The 18,038-nt window shown below is 34.2% G+C and overlaps 5 protein-coding genes and 1 pseudogene across 6 annotated transcripts; all 6 read left to right on the top strand.

Annotated features, from left to right (window-relative positions):
* The first annotated feature begins 674 nt into the window (after positions 1-674).
* LOC139989103 (odorant receptor 10-like) lies at positions 675-2,926 on the top strand. Its single transcript, XM_072007074.1, has 4 exons — positions 675-1,429; positions 1,814-1,913; positions 1,987-2,097; positions 2,508-2,926. The coding sequence occupies exons 1-4, from the start codon at positions 717-719 to the stop codon at positions 2,772-2,774; spliced, it is 1,191 nt and encodes a 396-aa protein (XP_071863175.1). The 5' UTR covers positions 675-716; the 3' UTR covers positions 2,775-2,926.
* Positions 2,927-4,849: 1,923 nt separating this feature from the next.
* LOC139989102 (odorant receptor 30a-like) lies at positions 4,850-7,540 on the top strand. Of its 2 annotated transcripts, XM_072007073.1 has the most exons (5): positions 4,850-5,770; positions 6,234-6,333; positions 6,408-6,518; positions 6,593-6,748; positions 6,815-7,540. In XM_072007073.1, exons 1-5 carry the CDS (start codon positions 4,992-4,994, stop codon positions 6,863-6,865), a joined length of 1,197 nt encoding a protein of 398 aa, XP_071863174.1. In that variant the 5' UTR covers positions 4,850-4,991; the 3' UTR covers positions 6,866-7,540. The 2 variants fall into 2 exon arrangements, with proteins under 2 accessions (XP_071863174.1, XP_071863173.1); XM_072007072.1 differs by having other exon boundaries at positions 6,593-7,540.
* Positions 7,541-7,962: 422 nt separating this feature from the next.
* Positions 7,963-8,742, top strand: LOC139988876 (uncharacterized). The gene has a single exon (XM_072006663.1). It carries the CDS (start codon positions 7,963-7,965, stop codon positions 8,740-8,742), a length of 780 nt encoding a protein of 259 aa, XP_071862764.1.
* A 2,824-nt stretch (positions 8,743-11,566) lies between these two features.
* LOC139988875 (odorant receptor 30a-like) lies at positions 11,567-13,306 on the top strand. Its single transcript, XM_072006662.1, has 4 exons — positions 11,567-12,372; positions 12,508-12,607; positions 12,920-13,030; positions 13,100-13,306. Exons 1-4 carry the CDS (start codon positions 11,567-11,569, stop codon positions 13,304-13,306), a joined length of 1,224 nt encoding a protein of 407 aa, XP_071862763.1.
* An 884-nt stretch (positions 13,307-14,190) lies between these two features.
* Positions 14,191-15,417, top strand: LOC139988921 (uncharacterized). The gene has a single exon (XM_072006725.1). It carries the CDS (start codon positions 14,443-14,445, stop codon positions 15,232-15,234), a length of 792 nt encoding a protein of 263 aa, XP_071862826.1. The 5' UTR covers positions 14,191-14,442; the 3' UTR covers positions 15,235-15,417.
* Positions 15,418-15,699: 282 nt separating this feature from the next.
* LOC139988874 (uncharacterized) lies at positions 15,700-17,783 on the top strand (annotated as a pseudogene).
* The last annotated feature ends 255 nt before the right edge of the window (positions 17,784-18,038 follow it).

Below are 18,038 nucleotides of genomic sequence, written 5' to 3'. Positions count from 1 at the left end.
GGTGTTGTGAGTCTTTGGCTTTTTTCAAAGCTTAGTACGTGTCGCCACAAGAGTTACTTTTCCTCTTTTCCTTTCCAAACATCTGCACTTTTCCAGGAAACGTTTCCTGGAAATTGTTAAACCAGCATTAAGAAAATGAATCATCATCAAAAATCATGATGAAATAAAACTCTGAAAAACACTGTAGAAACACATAATTTTCTGGATACAGATATTTCGATATAAAAGATATGGTATTTCTATGGAAAATTATATGCAGAAAGGTAGATGTTCCAGAAAGCTACTAGATTATAGGGATACAGCGGAAAGAGCTACTGGCGATGCATTGGTTCAATTCAATAATTTGAAAAGTTTTCACCATATCTGCCGGAAATTGAACTCCAAATTACTTTCAAGATACGTACAATTTCGCAGAATGATTACTGCGATTACTAAACGTGATAGTAGACGCCACTCGATACTCACATCGCGATTCTTAAAAATTTATGAACGCGAACGCAGTCGTATCTATGCCGCTTGAAAGGAGTAAGGGTTTTACCCTCCGAAAGAAGTAGTGGTCTTGCTCTTCGAAAGGAACTTCATCACGCACATGTGACTAATCAAGCTCGAGCTATCAGGCATTGGAAAAAAATATGATTAGAACGACAGAAGAATCAATCAAAGAAGAAAGGGAGAAGGACTTGAAACAAAGTTTAAGATACGTGGAGCCCCTCCTAATGGCACTTGGTGCCTGGCCACTTCCTCCAGAATCATCGTTGTGTATGAAGATATTTCAACGTGTTATTCCTGTGATTAGTATTTTCTTGGCGTTGTTTGTCATTTGTCCGGGTTTTTTTTACGTATTCTTCAAGGCAGCAGGCGCCAGAAGGCAAATGGAACTATTGTCGGCTTTCATCAACAGTCTGATCCAGTTAATCAAGTATATTATCATATTGAACAGCATGAACGATATACGAACACTGTTGAAGGAGATTAGGAACGATTGGTTATACGGCACAGAAGAAAATCGACGACTCTTTCGTGAGAACGCGAAGATCGGTGATAGAGTGGTGTCCATAGTAGCCATCACCATGTACTCTGGAGGTTTATGCTATCGTACGATTCTTCCTCTTTCGAGGGGCAGAATTATTTTACCGAATAATACTACTATAAGACTATTACCCAGTTCAACATACCTCCCATTTATCGACGAACAGATTACTCCGAATTACGAGATAATTTTCGTATTGCAAGTTTTGAGTGGTATATTCATCTACACAATATTCAGCGGTGCCATTGGAGTTATGATGATGATATGCTTGCATACATGCGGCTTAATAAGGATTTTAACGGACAAATTGATGGATCTCATCGACAAGTCGAATACCAGCGAGGAAATTATTCAAGAGAAAATCGTAAATATCGTTGAGTATCACAGGAAAATCAAAAAGTAAGTGAAAGATTGGAGAACTCATAACAAAAACAATTCGTGTCAAATTTTTCGATTTCTTTACTAATTACGCACTTCAGTAGTGAGAATGCAAAGCTCGTAATGGAATCGTTATTATACAAGAACATCTGTGTCTTAACTTAAAGTCGTATAAATTTTAAACCGCTCCGTAAAAACTTTTGTCATTAGGACCACACTTCCTCGATATTATTGGCCACATTGAAGATACTAGAATAATCTTGTACTCCTTGTTTTCTCTATTAGAATAGAATAGGCAACGTGAACAACAATTTCTTGTAATGAGTTCTTTAATCGAATCCGAGGATTTGTTTAGTGACGAAGTGTCAAATATCATATTCATAGTGTCCATCATCGTCCTTTCAGATTCTTAAGTAACGGACAACTGCTCTCCGAGTACATTTCTTTTCTTGAGCTCCTTAATGGCACTATTATTATCGGTTTGCTAGGATATTGCATTATACTGGTACGGGCAATATAAAGTCAAATTGGTCAGTTTTTTTTTTTTTTTTTTAAATAAATCATATACTATATTTCAGGAATGGGAAAATCATAATACCGTCGCTTTAATGGTGTACATTACATTGCTAACAACTTTCACGTTCACCTCCTATACGATTTGTTCTATTGGCCAACTTCTTCTTGACGAAGTAGGTAGACTATGGGTATTTCTTTAAATTCATAATACTTGTAGATACAACTGAAGAAATACAGTCTAAGCACAGGTCTTTTTCAGCTTCTAAATATAACGAGTATTATATTCTCGATATTTTATACATTATGATAGATACGTTATAATGGACACCAGAATTTTGGAAATTGTACTACTACTGTTACTTTAAATAAATAATAGAAATCTTCTTTTTTTTTTAGCACAACTGATAATTAATTTATTTAACTGTAGATTAGTTATAAAAGAACATAACAGTTTGTCAGCAGTAGTTAATGTGTTTATTGTGTTCATAAAAATCTAAATTTGCACAAACATCTGCACTTCATTATTATGCACCACTTTGAATATCATTAATAACATGAACTTTGTTATCAACTTTTTTACCAGAGCAATAATTTTGCACGAACATGCGTCACATTAGACTGGTACCGTCTCCCGGTGAGAAAGACTCGGTATATGATAATGATAATCATTATGTCGAGTGATCCAATAAAATTGACGGCGGCCAAAATGATGGATGTGTCTTTGTCGACCTTTAGCGATGTAAGTACATATCAAACATCAATGCCGCAAAATTTCTGTACGCTCTGTAAAATGTATTTTCTAGATCATGAAAGGGGCGATGGGATATTTAAATATGCTAAGAAAAGTTAATTAATATCCTACTGATGTTGCATGGAACTTGCAAGGTATAGTGTCAGTTGAAGATATTATAGCAATGAATCGAATCGAAATATATTCTGTACCTTACTTTACTAGCTTTTACAGTTACATATTTCTTGACGCTTAAGTATGTGCCTACTGAAATTTGTAAACTTTTGTATAGTATCTGCATATAATATATTTTTGAGAGCTTTATACATGTGTTTAAATTCTTTCGTGAACCACTGTAATAGAATATCAGTTGGAACATAGTTGTCACCGAAAATGACATAGTATGAAATAATTGGCTTTATTTTAAAATAACGTATAATTTTAAAACCGTAATTTTCTTAGTACTTTAATAATTACGTTGCAAATATGTATACACATATGTGTACTATTTGTTCCTCTTATGCATGGTACTGTCCTTTTACGCTTATCTCTATGGTAATCTTTTTCACATCCGCTGCAAGCTACGCAGCCGGTGAAAAAATTTCTGTCGAGAATTAAAGAATACCATAGTCATATTTATTAGGAATTTATTGGGGAACAAAATGAACGAGCTTTCGAATCAGTCAGATACAAATGAAGACGTTGCACAGAAGAAGATCGTAAATATCGTTGAACATCAGACGAAAATCAGAGAGTGAGCTTCTTTTTAATAGAGTATAAGATAGTGTACTATTTTCCACAAAGGCCAATTGCTATATAGTTTAGCTTTTAGATATATGATTAATGCGATTTCTTAAGTAATCGGTACGAGTAATTTTCCAGTGAGAGTCACTGTTTTCTATGATTTTATTAATTGTGGGTTTTTCGTGTTATATCTTATCGTGTACATTATAACTTGTTCTACTGTAGTTGAAGTATTTACACTCTTCTTTAGTTATTCATTTCTTACACGATTAATGTCTGGGCGAGGAAGATAAAATTAGATAACTTGGATATTTTAGAATTAAATGTGTGAATTAGCGTAACATTAAACGTTACAGAATTAGATAAAATCTTTTGGGAAAATAAATAACTGATATAAATAATAAATAAAACTGTATTCACAGTGTGCTACATTGATCAATTTCTTATCGACCAAGTATCCAATCGATTATGTTTTTAAAGCAAATACCACATCCCCGTGGTGTTTATTGAAAATTTGATTTTTGATAGAGCGAACATGTCAAGCTGATATCTATTACGTTGAACTGGTACTGATTTTCGTCGAAAAGAATGCGCTGCTTGATACCAGTGATTGTTATGTCGATTTATCAAATAAACATCACCGCCGCCAGAGTTGTATTTTTAGCTGCTTTCACTTTTACGATGTAAATTTGAAATCATTACAATTCCATATTTTGATATTTTCGAGCGTGCTGTAAAATATATTTTCATCGTCGATGAGGTACTTCAATGTGTTACGAAGTACTCTTTAATAGAAAGTTAAAGAGTACATTTAAATTTACCAAGTATGTACTATTACGTTTGCTATAGAACTAGTTAAATTATATAAAATATATGATGTACGATATTCTGTTATTAAGAATGTAAAAATTTGTCGTTGAAACTGGTATTTCTTTATTTTTCTATATAGTTGTTCAATGTATTTTGAAATAATTAATTTCCATATCGTTAATAGCTTAATAAACGATCGTAATAACTCTTTAGATTAAACTGAGAATTCTAATAGTTGATACAATGTGCCCTCTTCACGTATGCAATCTTTTTATATTCTCTTGCTACTGCAGTCATCTCGTTCGCATGCAAAACTTACGTAGAAAATAGCACAATATTTTAATTACACTATCATCAAATTTCAACATACGTAATTTTCTCACAAATATTATATATAACACATTACAATTTCTTTTATTGTATTTGATCCTTCATAACATTTGATTGAGTTCTTTTCAACTATCACAGCGAAGGTTATCCCTTCAACTATTGAAAAAGTGATTCGTATAAGAAAATGCGACATTGATACATATTAAACTGTAACTGTTTACTAGCGAAGTCCGTACATGTAATTTCAATCAATTTTCTCCTGGGTTATAAGAATTTCAGGCGGTACATCGCAATCCCTTCGTGTACAATGATCATCTCAATAACAGCAATTTATTTCTAAGTTCGCCTGGATTTATTATTTTATGCACGCAAGCGCGGGGAAGGCTTTGGAACGAACACCGCTTACCCTTTCGTCATGCTTAGTCATGTACAGGACATTCATCCGACTAAAAAATGTCACAGTTAGGAAACAAGGAGGAGAACCTCGAGCACTTTGTAAAGTTCATCTATCCACTAATGAAGTTAATTGGCGCCTGGCCAAAACCCACCACCACTTCTACGTTTTCAAAGGCTATAAAATGGGGTTTAATTGTCTCCGCTTACTTCCTACAACTATTAGTCTTTATACCAGGTGTACTGTATTTATTTCTGAAGGAGAAGAATGGCAAAAGGCGGATTCATATTATGATACCACACATAAATGGCTTTAGCCAATTGTGCAAGTATACCATCCTATTGCGACGAACAAGCGAGTTTAGCAAAATATTAGATCGATTGAGCGACGATTTGGTAGACGCCACAGAAGAAAATCGTCATATTTTCCGTATGAGAGCGAATATTGGACATAGGATGGTGTTGACAGTGGCAATTACCATGTACACTACAGGTCTCTTTTATCGCATAATTATACCACTCTCGAGGGGTAGAATCGTCCTACCGAATAACACGACTATGAGGATGCTACCGTGTCCAGTTTACTTTATCTTCTTCAATGAACAATCTACTCCTTATTACGAGATAATTTTTGTTCTGCAAATTATGGGTGGATTTCTCAACTATACGATTCTGTGTAGTACCATGGGTGTATGCTTGATGCTTTGCTTGCACTTAAGCAGTTTGTTGAGAATTCTGATGAATAAAATGATGGAACTTACGAGTCAGTTAAATGTAAGCGAGACAGCTGCGCAGGAGAAGATATCGGATATTGTCGCCTATCAAACGAAAGTCAAAGGGTGAGTAATACATTAATGCATTTGGTAGTGTTAATATTGAGTTTTATCGAGATAAAAACAGTGTTAGATATATGTATTCAATTTTATGGTTACACTTTAACTCTAATTAAATAATGTTCAATGTGAGAATTAGTATAACCTTGGTATAGCTTAAAATTATATTTAATGATATTCGATAGAACTCCATATATCTGAACTCTGTTCATTAAAAGGAAATTTTAATTAATATCCGATCATTTGGAATCCCTCGGATCAAATCCTCTTATCTGAAAAGAAATACTACAATATAAATGAAATGTAATAGATAGGAAAGCTATCTTGGCAAACTCTTATGAAGAGTATATCACTTCCAATGTGTATGCATCCCTGTTTGTATAAATTACAGGTATGAGTTCGAATAAATGGAGTTCCACTGTAGAAAATAACGAACATTAAACGTATGGTGATCGAAATTTGATTTCAGATTTGCGAATAGCGTGGAAGAGATCACACCGTACCTTTACTTTTTCGAGATATTTAATTACGCTATAGAAGCGTGCATAGTGGGATACTGTATTATCGTGGTATGAATGAATAATCCTAAAATCTTCGTTAAGAACAATGATTATTTCGATAAATCTTTATTGTCGTATGTCAGGAATGGGAAGAAAGCAATGCTGCGTCTATAATCGTGTACCTTATGTGTCAAGGAATTTGCATATTTTGCAATTACACGATGTGCTACATTGGTCAACTTCTAATCAACGAAGTACGTAATCGATTATGTTTTTGAAACATATACAACATCCCCGTGGTGTTTATTGAAAATTTGATTTTTGATAGAGCGAAAATGTCAGGCTGATGTCTATTACGTTAAACTGGTATCGATTTCCTATGAGGAAAGCACGCAGTTTGATATTAATCATTATAATGTCGAATTATCCAATAAAACTCACAGCAGGAAAGATTGTAGACATATCATTATCCACTTTCACTGATGTACGTATCAAGAATTTAGATTTCTGCATTACATTTGTTATATATGGTAGCAATAATATTTTTCAGATCATAAAGGCGTCGGTGGGATACTTGAACGTGTTACAGAAAGTCACATAAATTGTGATATTTTTTGGAAACAAGAATTAAAATAGACAATTTTGAAGTTACTACTTACTTTTGAAGTTATTTACAATCTTAGATACTTACTCGCAGTTATGTGTACTAGTTCTGCCTCTCACGTGCTGGACACTTTTGTATTACATTTCCCCAGCTACTACGATAATCATTCCATCCACTGTAGATTTCCCAATCAGTAAAAAGGTTCTATAGACAATTATAAAATATCGTAACCGTATCGACATGAAATTTCGTAACATTTCATTTGTCTATAAATATTTTTCTTTTAATATCTTAACATATTATTCACAACATTTAATTAGAATTTTCGAAAGTCATTGTAGACAAAGATTACTTCTCCAGCAACCGAAGCTGTAATAATAAAGCTTCTCGTCCACTGAGGAAACCTACGCAACGCAAGCAAACCTCATAACTAATAATCCCGAGTAATATCTTATGTTTTTGAGGCGATGGTTAAGTATAATGTATGATAAGTGAATTTTAGAAATGGTTACAGACCCTTGAAAACTAAATCCGGTGGACAATTTTGATATTTTTACCACCGTGTTTTTCTCCTTAAAAGGAGTGAACTGAACTATGGATATGTGTACAACTTGTTCTCATTCTGCACTGAATCTCTTCATATTTACCTAATAGTAGTATCTGTCAACAATAATCGCTATTCCCCTTCGCTATTAACTTTGCAAAAAAACTTCGCTAGACTGAGTCGTAATATCTCGAAATATATAATTATACGCATCGTGTATAATATGTCAAAAGTTTGTAAAAATAACAATAACATCGCTATAAGAATTATTTCCTTTGAGATTGAAAGGACGAATCGTACTAGAGTATATTGAAGTTGTTATTACGATGAAACTTTTCTATGGAGGCAAACCATTCGGCATAAGTAAAAGCTTTCAACCACTTTCCCTACCCTCTTATAAATACTAAATAGAAATTATAATCTTTCCTACAATCCCCTGCCGATACGAGAAATTTTACATACGCAAGCGCGATAAAGTTCTTGAGACGAATGTCACTTTCGTTCGCAACGTGGTCAGTAGTCATTCGCTGAAATTTACTCTCTCTAAAAAATGTCTCAAATAAAAAACGCTGAGAAAGAACTGAAGCATTCCCTAAGGTTATTATATCCACTTTTAAGAATAATCGGTATCTGGCCGAACTTTATCTCAACTTCTGTCTCAGCAATCTTGAAATGGTGTCTAATATCCATCTGTTATTTCTTACAATTTCTGTTGCTGATTCCAAGCTTCATATATATATTTGGGAAAGAAATGAATAGTAGAAAACAATTGAAACTGCTTGTACCTCATATTAATGGTTTGGTGCAACTCACCAAATACACGTTCCTGTTGTATCGAATGCGCGATTTAAAGGAATTAATGGAGGCGATCAAGAACGACTGGTTAAACGCTACGGAAGAGAATCGAAAAATTTTTCGGAAGAATGCGGAAATTGGATACAAAGTGTTATTAGTAGTGGCAATTATCATGTACACTAACGGTTTGTGTAATCGAATGATCGTTACACTTTTGAAAGGAAGAATCGTCCTGCCGGATAATACTACTATAAGGTTGCTATCCATTCCAAGCAATTTTATATTCTTTGATGCACATCATACACCGAACTACGAGGTAATATTTACTCTGCAAATTCTCGGCGCACTTGTCGTCTACACGATTCTATGTGGTTCCCTGGGGCTTGCTTCGTTACTTTGTTTACATATGGCCACTTTATTGAGAATCTTAGCGAATATGATGATCGAGCTATCGGATCAGCCTGACACGAGCGAGAATGCTGTGCACAAAATGATCAAAGATATTGTTGAATATCGAACAAAGGTTAAACAGTGAGTCGAAATAATTTATGTTCGCCGATATACAAAACAGATATGTAAGATATTAGAGTGCAAATTAATTTTAGATTTTCTGACAAGGTCGATTATATTATGTCGTATATAAGTACTTTGGAGATTTTCAATGGTACGTGCATTTCCTGTGTGCTAGGATACTGTATTATCATGGTAAATGATTCAAACAGATTAACTCTATGAAGCTCTGTCGAAAAGCAAAATAATGTAATTATTTACATAACGTGTTGTTATATATTTAGGAATGGGAAAACAGCGATACCGTTGCTTTAATAATTTACGTCGTATTCCAAGTGAGTTGCATGATTATTATTTACACAGTGTGTTATACTGGACAACTTGTTATCGACGAAGTACGTTATCAATTATTTGTTAATAGTTTTTTTATACTCGTTAGCAATAATCTTTCTCGTAATTTTATATTTATACATTTCGTCAAACTGATCACTTCCGCTTTTTTAATGATTCTTCATTTTGTTAGTAGAGCATATATGATCAAGCGTGTAATTTCTCGGAGATTAAGTGATCGCTGGAGTTGATCAGATCAGTTTCTGTATATTTAAACTATCAGTGTGACATTTGTGATATTTATAATAAACTTTACCTTTGACAGAGTGAAAATGTCAGACAGATGTCCGTTACGCTGAACTGGTATCGATTTTCATCGAAAAATGTGCGCTGTCTAATACCGGTGATGATTATATCGAATTTTCAAATGAAGATCACCGCTTCCAATATTGTAGAGATATCTTTGGCTACCTTCACCGTTGTAAGTATAAAATAATTAGAATTCCATATCTTCGAGCGTTCTGCAAAATATATTTTTCAGATTATAAAAGCGTCGATGGGATATTTCAATGTGTTACGAAGTTCTATTAAGTAGAAAGTTAAACGATACAGTTGAATTTACGAAGTAGTACTTTTACATTTGCTATAGAACTTGTTAAATGTAATATATAATGCACGATAGTCAATTATTGATAGTAAAAATTTGTCCTTGAAATTTAAAATTATTTTTCTATGAAGATGTTCAATGTATTTCGAAATGATTGATTTTAATATCGTCACGATACTTTCTCCATTTTTCTCAGAATTTTAATAATTGAAACTGTGAGTACGAGTTGTTCGAAATACTATGAAATTGAAACCTTTTCATCAATTTGTACACTAAATTTTTATAGTTCAAATTTCTGTACAATATTGCACAATATCATATTTGCACTATCATATATTTTCAACGTATCTAAATATTTCGTCACAAACATTATATGTGACAAATGATAATTTCCTGTTTTAATTCCAAAATATATCTTATAACGTTCGATCGAATTTCTTTAAATTATCGCTGCCAAGGTCAATTGAAAAAGTGAAACTGGTGTGTCGAATAAATGAGTTTAGATAGACAATGGTGGAAATAAAGAACAGTCGGTTAAATGCAACTGAAGAGAATAGACACATTTTCCGTACGAACGCCAATTCTTTTTGGTATATTTTTTGGATATTATATTATTATTTTATCTTCTTTAACGAACAACTTACACCAAATTACGAGATAGGCTTCACTGTGCAAATCTTCGGTTTTGCCACTTTCACGGATGTAAGTATACAGAAATTCGAATTTCGTATCTTCGAATCTTGCAATATCCTGTAAAATTTTTTTCCAGATCATGCAGGTATCTATGGGATATTTAAACACTTCTCGAAGTATTCTTTAATACCTCAAGTTTGTTATGGAACTTGTTAAATGCGGTATGCAATGTACGTTAATTCACAAAAATTGGTATAAACGCCTGTTTCCGATACCAACACGTTTTTATTTTTCTATAACATAGTTCAATTTATTCTGTAATGGACGATCTTTAAATCGTTACCGCGTTTATTCTCTCTGTTCGGCGGGGAATTTTAATAATTGAAACGCAGCTCTGGGTAAAACTCGTTTCCTTCTATCTACGGTCACGATAGTAATCGTTCGCAACCCATACGAACTCTGCAGACGGTAAAAAACTTTTGTTTGCAACTACTTTAATTTCCCGCAAACACATGTAATTTTGTGGAATCATTCTCATACGTAATTCGTAACGCTAAAATCTTTTTAGAGGCGACGATAATAAAGATCGTTTTTTTAAGGATTTAATTGTAAATAGTTTACCAAATTAACAGATGGGGAGTTTCCTAAAAATACGAGCCCGTACAAGATATAACCAATTGTTTAAATTGTTTCTAAATTATCAGTTTTTTAATATTAGTTACGTTTGAATTGACAATTAGACTGCGGATATTTTTTTATTTACACAAAATCTAACAGTGCGATAATGCATACAACGTGAAAAATATATCAAATATGTCAAGTAGAACACACGTGAGTGTGTAACTTCCAGTAAGTGAAACAAATCTCTATTTAGATTCTATTTCTTTACTTGTATTCGTAAACATATAGATGTGCATAAGAATTTACAATAATTATAATATATTAAAAGAAATTCTTCTTATATTTACAATGTATAAGTAAAAGTTTCACGACAATTCAACTGTTTCACTAGAAAATATACTCCACATATATATACACTAGACATATAATTTTTCAAAATTCTCCTCAAATCATAAAATAAAACTCCATCGCCTCAACGTAATCCAGGCAGTTCCTGGAAAGTTGAACCTAGTAATTTCAACCACTTCACCCCGTGCAATACAATCGTTCAATAACTTCAATTTAATGCTGAATACGCAAACAGATTACACACATACGCAAGCGCAATATATCGAATCAAGCCTAATTCTTATTTGTCTCTACGCTTATCTGGTCAGTCATGTGGAAGCGTTCAGCCATGAAAAATACATCTCAACTAACAAAGGGGGAAGAGGATATGAAATACGCCACGAGATACGTGAAACCAATTTTAGGAGTAATTGGTGCGTGGCCCATTTCATTTTCCTCTTCCTTCGTGTCGAAAATTTTATTAAGAATAGAACACATTCTGACATACTTCCTATTTTTCTTAATAATTGTACCAACCATTATGTACGTGTTTTTCAAAGAGAAAAACAACAAGATTAGATTGAAACTTATGGGACCGATTATTAACTGCACTATGCAGTTCTGCAAATATACGATCCTTCTGTGGCGGGCAAGCGAAGTCCAAAAAGGTTTGGATGTGATGAAACAGGACTGGATAACAGCCACGGACGAGAATCGATTAATTTTTCGCTCGAAAGCGAAAATCGCGAGAAGAGTGGTGCTAACGGCTGCAATTACTATGTACGGAGGTGGTTTATGCTACAGGACTGTTCTTCCTCTTCTTAAAGGATCTATCATCACTCCTGACAACATTACTATAAGACCATTGCCCTGTCCGAGTTATTTCATAATTCTCGACGAACAAAAGTCTCCAAATTACGAAATATTGTTTGTAGTGCAAATTTTGGCTGGATTTGTTATTTACGCAGTTATTAGTGGTTCTTGCGGTCTTTCTGCTCTTTTGGTTCTGCATGCGTGTAGCATGCTGAGGATCTTGGTGAACAAGATGAAGGCTCTCGTGGATAAGAAGAACATGTCTGACACGATGGTCCAACGGAGGATCATGGATATCGTTGAATATCAGACAAAAATAAAGAGGTTAGTGGAATATTCTTGTGATTAGAAACGATTGAATTGGAATATCATTTATTCTAACTGGGAAATGAATTGGACAAGCAATGAGTTTATTGTAATTTATGCGTTGCATGCCCTGTATTCGTGACTTGATTGCAGATTTTTAAAGAACATTGAAACAATTACAGAGTACATTTGTCTAACGGAAATGATGGGTGGTACGTGTTTGGTTTGTCTCGTGGGATATTATATTCTCATGGTAGGAGTTAGGCGAATAATACTTATACTGCGGGTGTTCATGCGAAATGGTATTTTTATGAATGCAAACAAGACAATGGAATCTAAATAGAGTAATGTTTTGTGAGATCAGAATGAAGTTTGTTAAGATTTGGTATTATTTTGGGTTTTTCCGTACATACGTATATTTACATGCATTTTCGATTACTTATACTTCATTTTACATTTTTTATTTTCACGCTCCAATTTTTTATAACTGTATGAACATTCACAGTCTGATAATAACATTAAAAATATTCTGTTCTTTCATCAATATAGGATATACATATTTTAGGAATGGGAGAATAATAACATCGCGGCTATACTGATTTATGTCACGTTACAAATATCCTGTACCTTCTGTGTCTTTATACTCTGTTACATTGGTCAACTTCTTATTGATGAAGTATGACATCATTCTTTTTTTGTAACCTATTCGACGTTCTAAAACTTATCGTATTTACTCTGTTAACAGAACCAGATTGTAGGACAGGCATCATGCATGATCAATTGGTATCATCTCTCGACCAAACATATGCGTTCTTTAATACTAATTATCGCTATGTCTAATTATCCGATGAAATTGATGGCTGGTAAGATGATTGAAATGTCTCTAGTTACTTTTACCGGCGTAAGTATAAGGAAATCAAATGTTCTTTTCCAGAAATTATATCTTATTTAACATATATTTGAGTTTAAGTTATATCTTGTTATATTTTCCATAAACAATTTTTCTTAGGTCGTGAAATTGTCAATGGGATATTTAAACATTCTACACGAAGTCATCTAAAAACCTTTTCACGATACTTACGATATATCCATATGAACTTGTGCAAATTCATAAAGTCTCCAAAGGAACATGTCTCAGATTATAGCACTCATTCAGTATAAAAATAAAAATTCATCGTGTCAGTTCTCAGTTGTGTATTCTTTCCTCTTTATCTTCGCACAATATATTTCTCACGCTATGTTCGATCCATGCTTCCTCGAGGCTTCATAAACATTCGAAAAAGATTTTAACGTGGCATCTTGGAACATCTTGTAAAATATTTCCTTCAGATCATGCAACTGTCGATAAGATATTTAAAAATCTTACGAAGTACACTTCAATATTTCAAGTTTGCCACGAAACTTGTTAAATACGGCATGCAATGTGCGTTAATTCATAAAAAATGGTATAAATATCTTTTCTCTAAACCAGCATATTTTCATTTTTCTGTAACATTGTTTGGCTTACTTCGTAATGGGCGATCTTAAAATCGTTATCGGGTTTTCTGCCGCCGTTCCGCGGAGAATTTTAATAATTGAAACGCAACTCCGGGTAAAACTCGTTCCCCTTTATCTACGATTACAAACTTTGTACCTAGCAAAAACACGTTTGTTTGAAACTACTTCAATTTTCCACAAACACAAACAATTTCACAGAAACATTTCAATACGAAATTCATAGCGTTATTTAAAAATACAGACCGTTTCTTTAACCATTGAACTGTGAATGGTAACACCAAATTAACAAACGAGGACCTCTCACTAGTCACGTATACGTATATAATACATACCTGTTCTCGAGTAGCTTTTCCTCTCGAATCAATGTTGTTTTATCGCTACACTTGAATCCAAGCGGTTCCTAGAAAATTCTCTCGGATAATTTCAACCTGCCCTTTTCATATTTCTCCTCTCTGTGATCGTTTCAAAAACAGCGATTCGAAGTTGAATTCGAGAGTAGGTATCAATTCGCGTGTACGACTATACGCAAGCGCAATATATCGAATCTACTTGACTACACTTACGTAGTCAGTCTCGTCGAAGCGTCCAACCATGGAAAATATATCTGCTCTAACGAAGGCGGAAGAGTATATGAAATACGCAACGAGATTCGTGAAACCAATTTTAGGCATAGTTGGTGCGTGGCCTGTTTCATCTTCCTCCTCTTCCTTCTCGAAAATTTTAACAAGACTAGAACATATCCTGACGTATTTCTTGTTCCTCTTACTAATGGTGCCGACTCTTATGCACGTGTTTCTGAAAGAGACAAATAGTAAAATTAGACTGAAGCTAATGGGACCGATTATCAACTGCAGCATGCAATTTTGCGCATATACGATTCTTTTGTGTCAAGCGAGTGAGATCCAAAATGGTTTGAACGTGATAAAGCAGGATTGGATAACAGCCACGGAAAAGAACCGATTGATTTTCCGCTCGAAAGCAAAGATCGCGAGAAGAGTAGTGTTAACCGTTGCGATTACCATGTACGGAGGTGGTTTATGCTACAGGACTGTTCTTCCTCTTCTTAAAGGAACTATCGTCACTCCTGGCAATATTACTATAAGACCACTGCCCTGCCCGAGTTATTTCGTAATTCTCGACGAACAAAAGTCTCCAAATTACGAAATATTGTTTGTACTGCAAGTTATGGCTGGATTTGTTATTTACGCAGTTATTAGTGGCTCCTGCGGTCTTTTTGCTCTTTTTGTTCTGCATGCGTGTAGCATGCTGAGGATCTTGGTGGACAAGATGATGGCTCTGGTGGATATGAGAGATATGTCTGACACGATGGTCCAACGGAGGATCATGGATATCGTTGAACATCAGACGAAGATAAAAGGGTAAGTGGAATATTGTATGAATAGAAATGATCCAAGTGGAATGTGATTTATCGTGATTTGGAATTGAATTGGACAAGAAATGCACTTATTAATACTTATGCATTATACGCCCTTTATTCGTGACTTGATTGCAGATTTTTAAAGAACATTGAATCGATTACACAGTACGTTTGTTTGTCCGAAATGATTTGCGGCACCAGTCTGGTTTGTCTTGTAGGATATTATATCGTCATGGTAGGAGTTAGACTAATAATATGTAGACCACGAATATTTATGCAAATTCAAATTTTTCTAAATGCACGTAAAAATATGGAATCTAAGCAATTTCTTGAGATTTGCTGTTCTTTTGAATATTTGGGACATTTTTGTATATTACGTATATTTATTTTATATTTAAACTTAATTTCTCAAAAATGTGTGAACATTTACAGTCTAATAGTAGCATCAAAAATCTATACTTTTAAGGATGGATATATTTTAGGAGTGGGAGAATAATAATGCCACGGCGGTTTTGATTTATAGCACGATACAAATATCGTGTACCTTTTCTGTCTTTATTCTCTGTTACATTGGCCAACTTCTCGTAGACGAAGTACGACATTATTCTTTCTTTGCTTCATTTTCGATTTTCTAAATCTTATCGTATTTGTCCTGTTAACAGAGCCGCATTGTTGGACAGGCATCATACATGATCAACTGGTATAACCTCTCGAGGAAGCATATGCGTTCTCTAATACTAATTATCGCTATGTCTAATTACCCGATGAAATTGATGGCTGGTAAGATGATCGAAATGTCTCTAGCTACTTTTACTGACGTAAGTACAGAGAAGTGAAACTTTCTCTCTATGTTTACATAATATTAATTTACATAATATTATATCTTTCATCGTTTTTTAGGTCATGAAAATGTCAATGGGATATTTAAACATTCTACGAAACGTCATCTAGAGATCTTATTATGATACTAATGATACATCCGCAAGAAATACTGTACATATATTCCCAATAATTACGAAGGAACGTATCTTTGACAGTAACACTGTTCTAGTTTTGGAATAAAAATTAATCAGAGAGTTCAATCACGTATTCTTGTCTCTTCATCCTCGCGCGATAGATACATTTTGTCACGCCATATTCGATCGAAATTTCCCTCGAGGTTTCATAGACATCCAAAAAATCATTTACCGTGGCATTGAAAAGAACAAATATTCTTTAACCGTATCCGTGAGTGAAATATCCATGAACTATGCTTCCGAGATCGAAACAGCGCTTAGTTCACAACCCCCTACAGTGCACTGTAAAATACAATAATTATATGTTTGTCCCTCGTCGTATGATTTCCTGTAACGTTGTCGCAAAAGTATCCATTTCGAAACTTGTCATTATCGATGAGTGCGGAGCTTAAAACACATTGTAGGCAATACAGAAAAAGCCCTTCCCGCTGCTTGTTCCCAGCCTAGCAGCGCGAAGCATGCGACTAAGCAAAACTTTTCGATTCGACCAGTTGTCAATGGGATTCAATATATCAGCCCCCGATATCCGACGATGAACGCGGTAAAGCTCATTGTCGTGGAGAAATCTCGCAATCCAAATTACAAAGACGATGTGTATTTCCATATATAGTACAACGTGTGAACATTTAAAACGTTTGGAACCTGGCCAAGATCTCTGAACCTGTAAAATTATGTTGGAAAACTCCAATCTCATTTCAAAGCTTTCCCTCACTCGAGCGAAAATCGTGGAAAAGGGTGGTGATGTAAGCTACTGAAAACTGATTTATCCTTTTCCTAAGATCCTTCTGGACGCTTGGCGCAGTCCTAACAATGAAATTTTCTACAAGATGCAGTTATCGTCTGACTCTGTTACTCGTAATGTCACGGTTGCCTTCTTGCGTGCAGCCAGTTACCGGTTTTGGTGTCTTAGCTGGAGAAATTTATTAATTTTAGACAAATTTAGATGATTAAGCTTATATACGTATTTTAAAGACTTTTTAAAAGAATCAGTTCATTTATCGTAATTTTTTAGTTTCATAATTCTCACAGAGAATCTCTTGCGTGAGGTATCACTCTTAGAAATTGTGTGGTACACTTTAAACGTGTTTCCTTGGGTATTATTCGATAATGGGTAGGATTTGATAATCAATAAAATTTTCAATGATAAATAGAATAATATAAATGATAAATAAACAGAAACAAAACATGTATCTCCATTATTATAGACTTGTAAATGTATCACTTTCGTTGGATCATTTTTATTTTTATCTTGCAAGATATTTTACGCAAAATCACATAAAACATATTTTTACAGACAGTGAAGGTCGGTCAAAAGTCTTACTTGATCGATTGACATCGGATGCCCTGGAAGAAAAGTCTTGCCATACCTTTGATGATTTCGATGTCCTATTCAACCACAGGATCACAGCTGGCAATGTTATCGACATTTCCATTAGCAGTTTCGGTGACGTAAGTGTCTCAAAAGTTTCTAACTGTAAATATCAGTTTCTCTTGTAAATTTTCACTGAACATAGATCATTAAGAACATAGATAAATAAGATTAAATTTGATAAATTTTTACACCCTGTAAATAGTGTCGCGTGACTGTCAAAGACGGAAATAATGCATGTTCCTCACCAGAAACATTTTCGAACCTGTTTCATAATTTGCATTTTTAATAAAAACTAGTTTTACCTGTACTCGAACACATATCCTTCTCCTTCTAACTCTACGTAATTTACATGACGCACTATGTTTTATCCAAGCATCTCTTATAAACACTCGGAAATCATTTACCGTGGCATTGAAAAGAA

This window comes from Bombus fervidus, chromosome 7 (genome assembly GCF_041682495.2).
Source record: "Bombus fervidus isolate BK054 chromosome 7, iyBomFerv1, whole genome shotgun sequence".
In the NCBI taxonomy this organism is placed as follows: domain Eukaryota; kingdom Metazoa; phylum Arthropoda; class Insecta; order Hymenoptera; family Apidae; genus Bombus; species Bombus fervidus.
The sequence above is the reverse complement of the archived record's forward strand: the minus strand, read 5'-3'. Positions and strand labels throughout refer to the sequence as shown.

What these genes read in the sequence shown, in the direction of transcription:
- LOC139989103 (XM_072007074.1), top strand. Translation starts at nt 717, where the DNA reads ATGGCACTTGGTGCCTGGCCACTTCCTCCAGAATCATCGTTGTGTATG. An exon ending in TAGGATATTGCATTATACTG is followed by an intron (nt 1,914 to 1,986) that starts GTACGGGCAATA and finishes ACTATATTTCAG; the next exon opens with GAATGGGAAAATCATAATAC. An exon ending in GCCAACTTCTTCTTGACGAA is followed by an intron (nt 2,098 to 2,507) that starts GTAGGTAGACTA and finishes CTTTTTTACCAG; the next exon opens with AGCAATAATTTTGCACGAAC.
- LOC139989102 (XM_072007072.1), top strand. Translation starts at nt 4,992, where the DNA reads ATGTCACAGTTAGGAAACAAGGAGGAGAACCTCGAGCACTTTGTAAAG. An exon ending in TATCAAACGAAAGTCAAAGG is followed by an intron (nt 5,771 to 6,233) that starts GTGAGTAATACA and finishes ATTTGATTTCAG; the next exon opens with ATTTGCGAATAGCGTGGAAG. An exon ending in GTCAACTTCTAATCAACGAA is followed by an intron (nt 6,519 to 6,592) that starts GTACGTAATCGA and finishes GATTTTTGATAG; the next exon opens with AGCGAAAATGTCAGGCTGAT.
- LOC139988876 (XM_072006663.1), top strand. Translation starts at nt 7,963, where the DNA reads ATGTCTCAAATAAAAAACGCTGAGAAAGAACTGAAGCATTCCCTAAGG.
- LOC139988875 (XM_072006662.1), top strand. Translation starts at nt 11,567, where the DNA reads ATGTGGAAGCGTTCAGCCATGAAAAATACATCTCAACTAACAAAGGGG. An exon ending in TATCAGACAAAAATAAAGAG is followed by an intron (nt 12,373 to 12,507) that starts GTTAGTGGAATA and finishes ACTTGATTGCAG; the next exon opens with ATTTTTAAAGAACATTGAAA. An exon ending in TGGGATATTATATTCTCATG is followed by an intron (nt 12,608 to 12,919) that starts GTAGGAGTTAGG and finishes TACATATTTTAG; the next exon opens with GAATGGGAGAATAATAACAT.
- LOC139988921 (XM_072006725.1), top strand. Translation starts at nt 14,443, where the DNA reads ATGGAAAATATATCTGCTCTAACGAAGGCGGAAGAGTATATGAAATAC.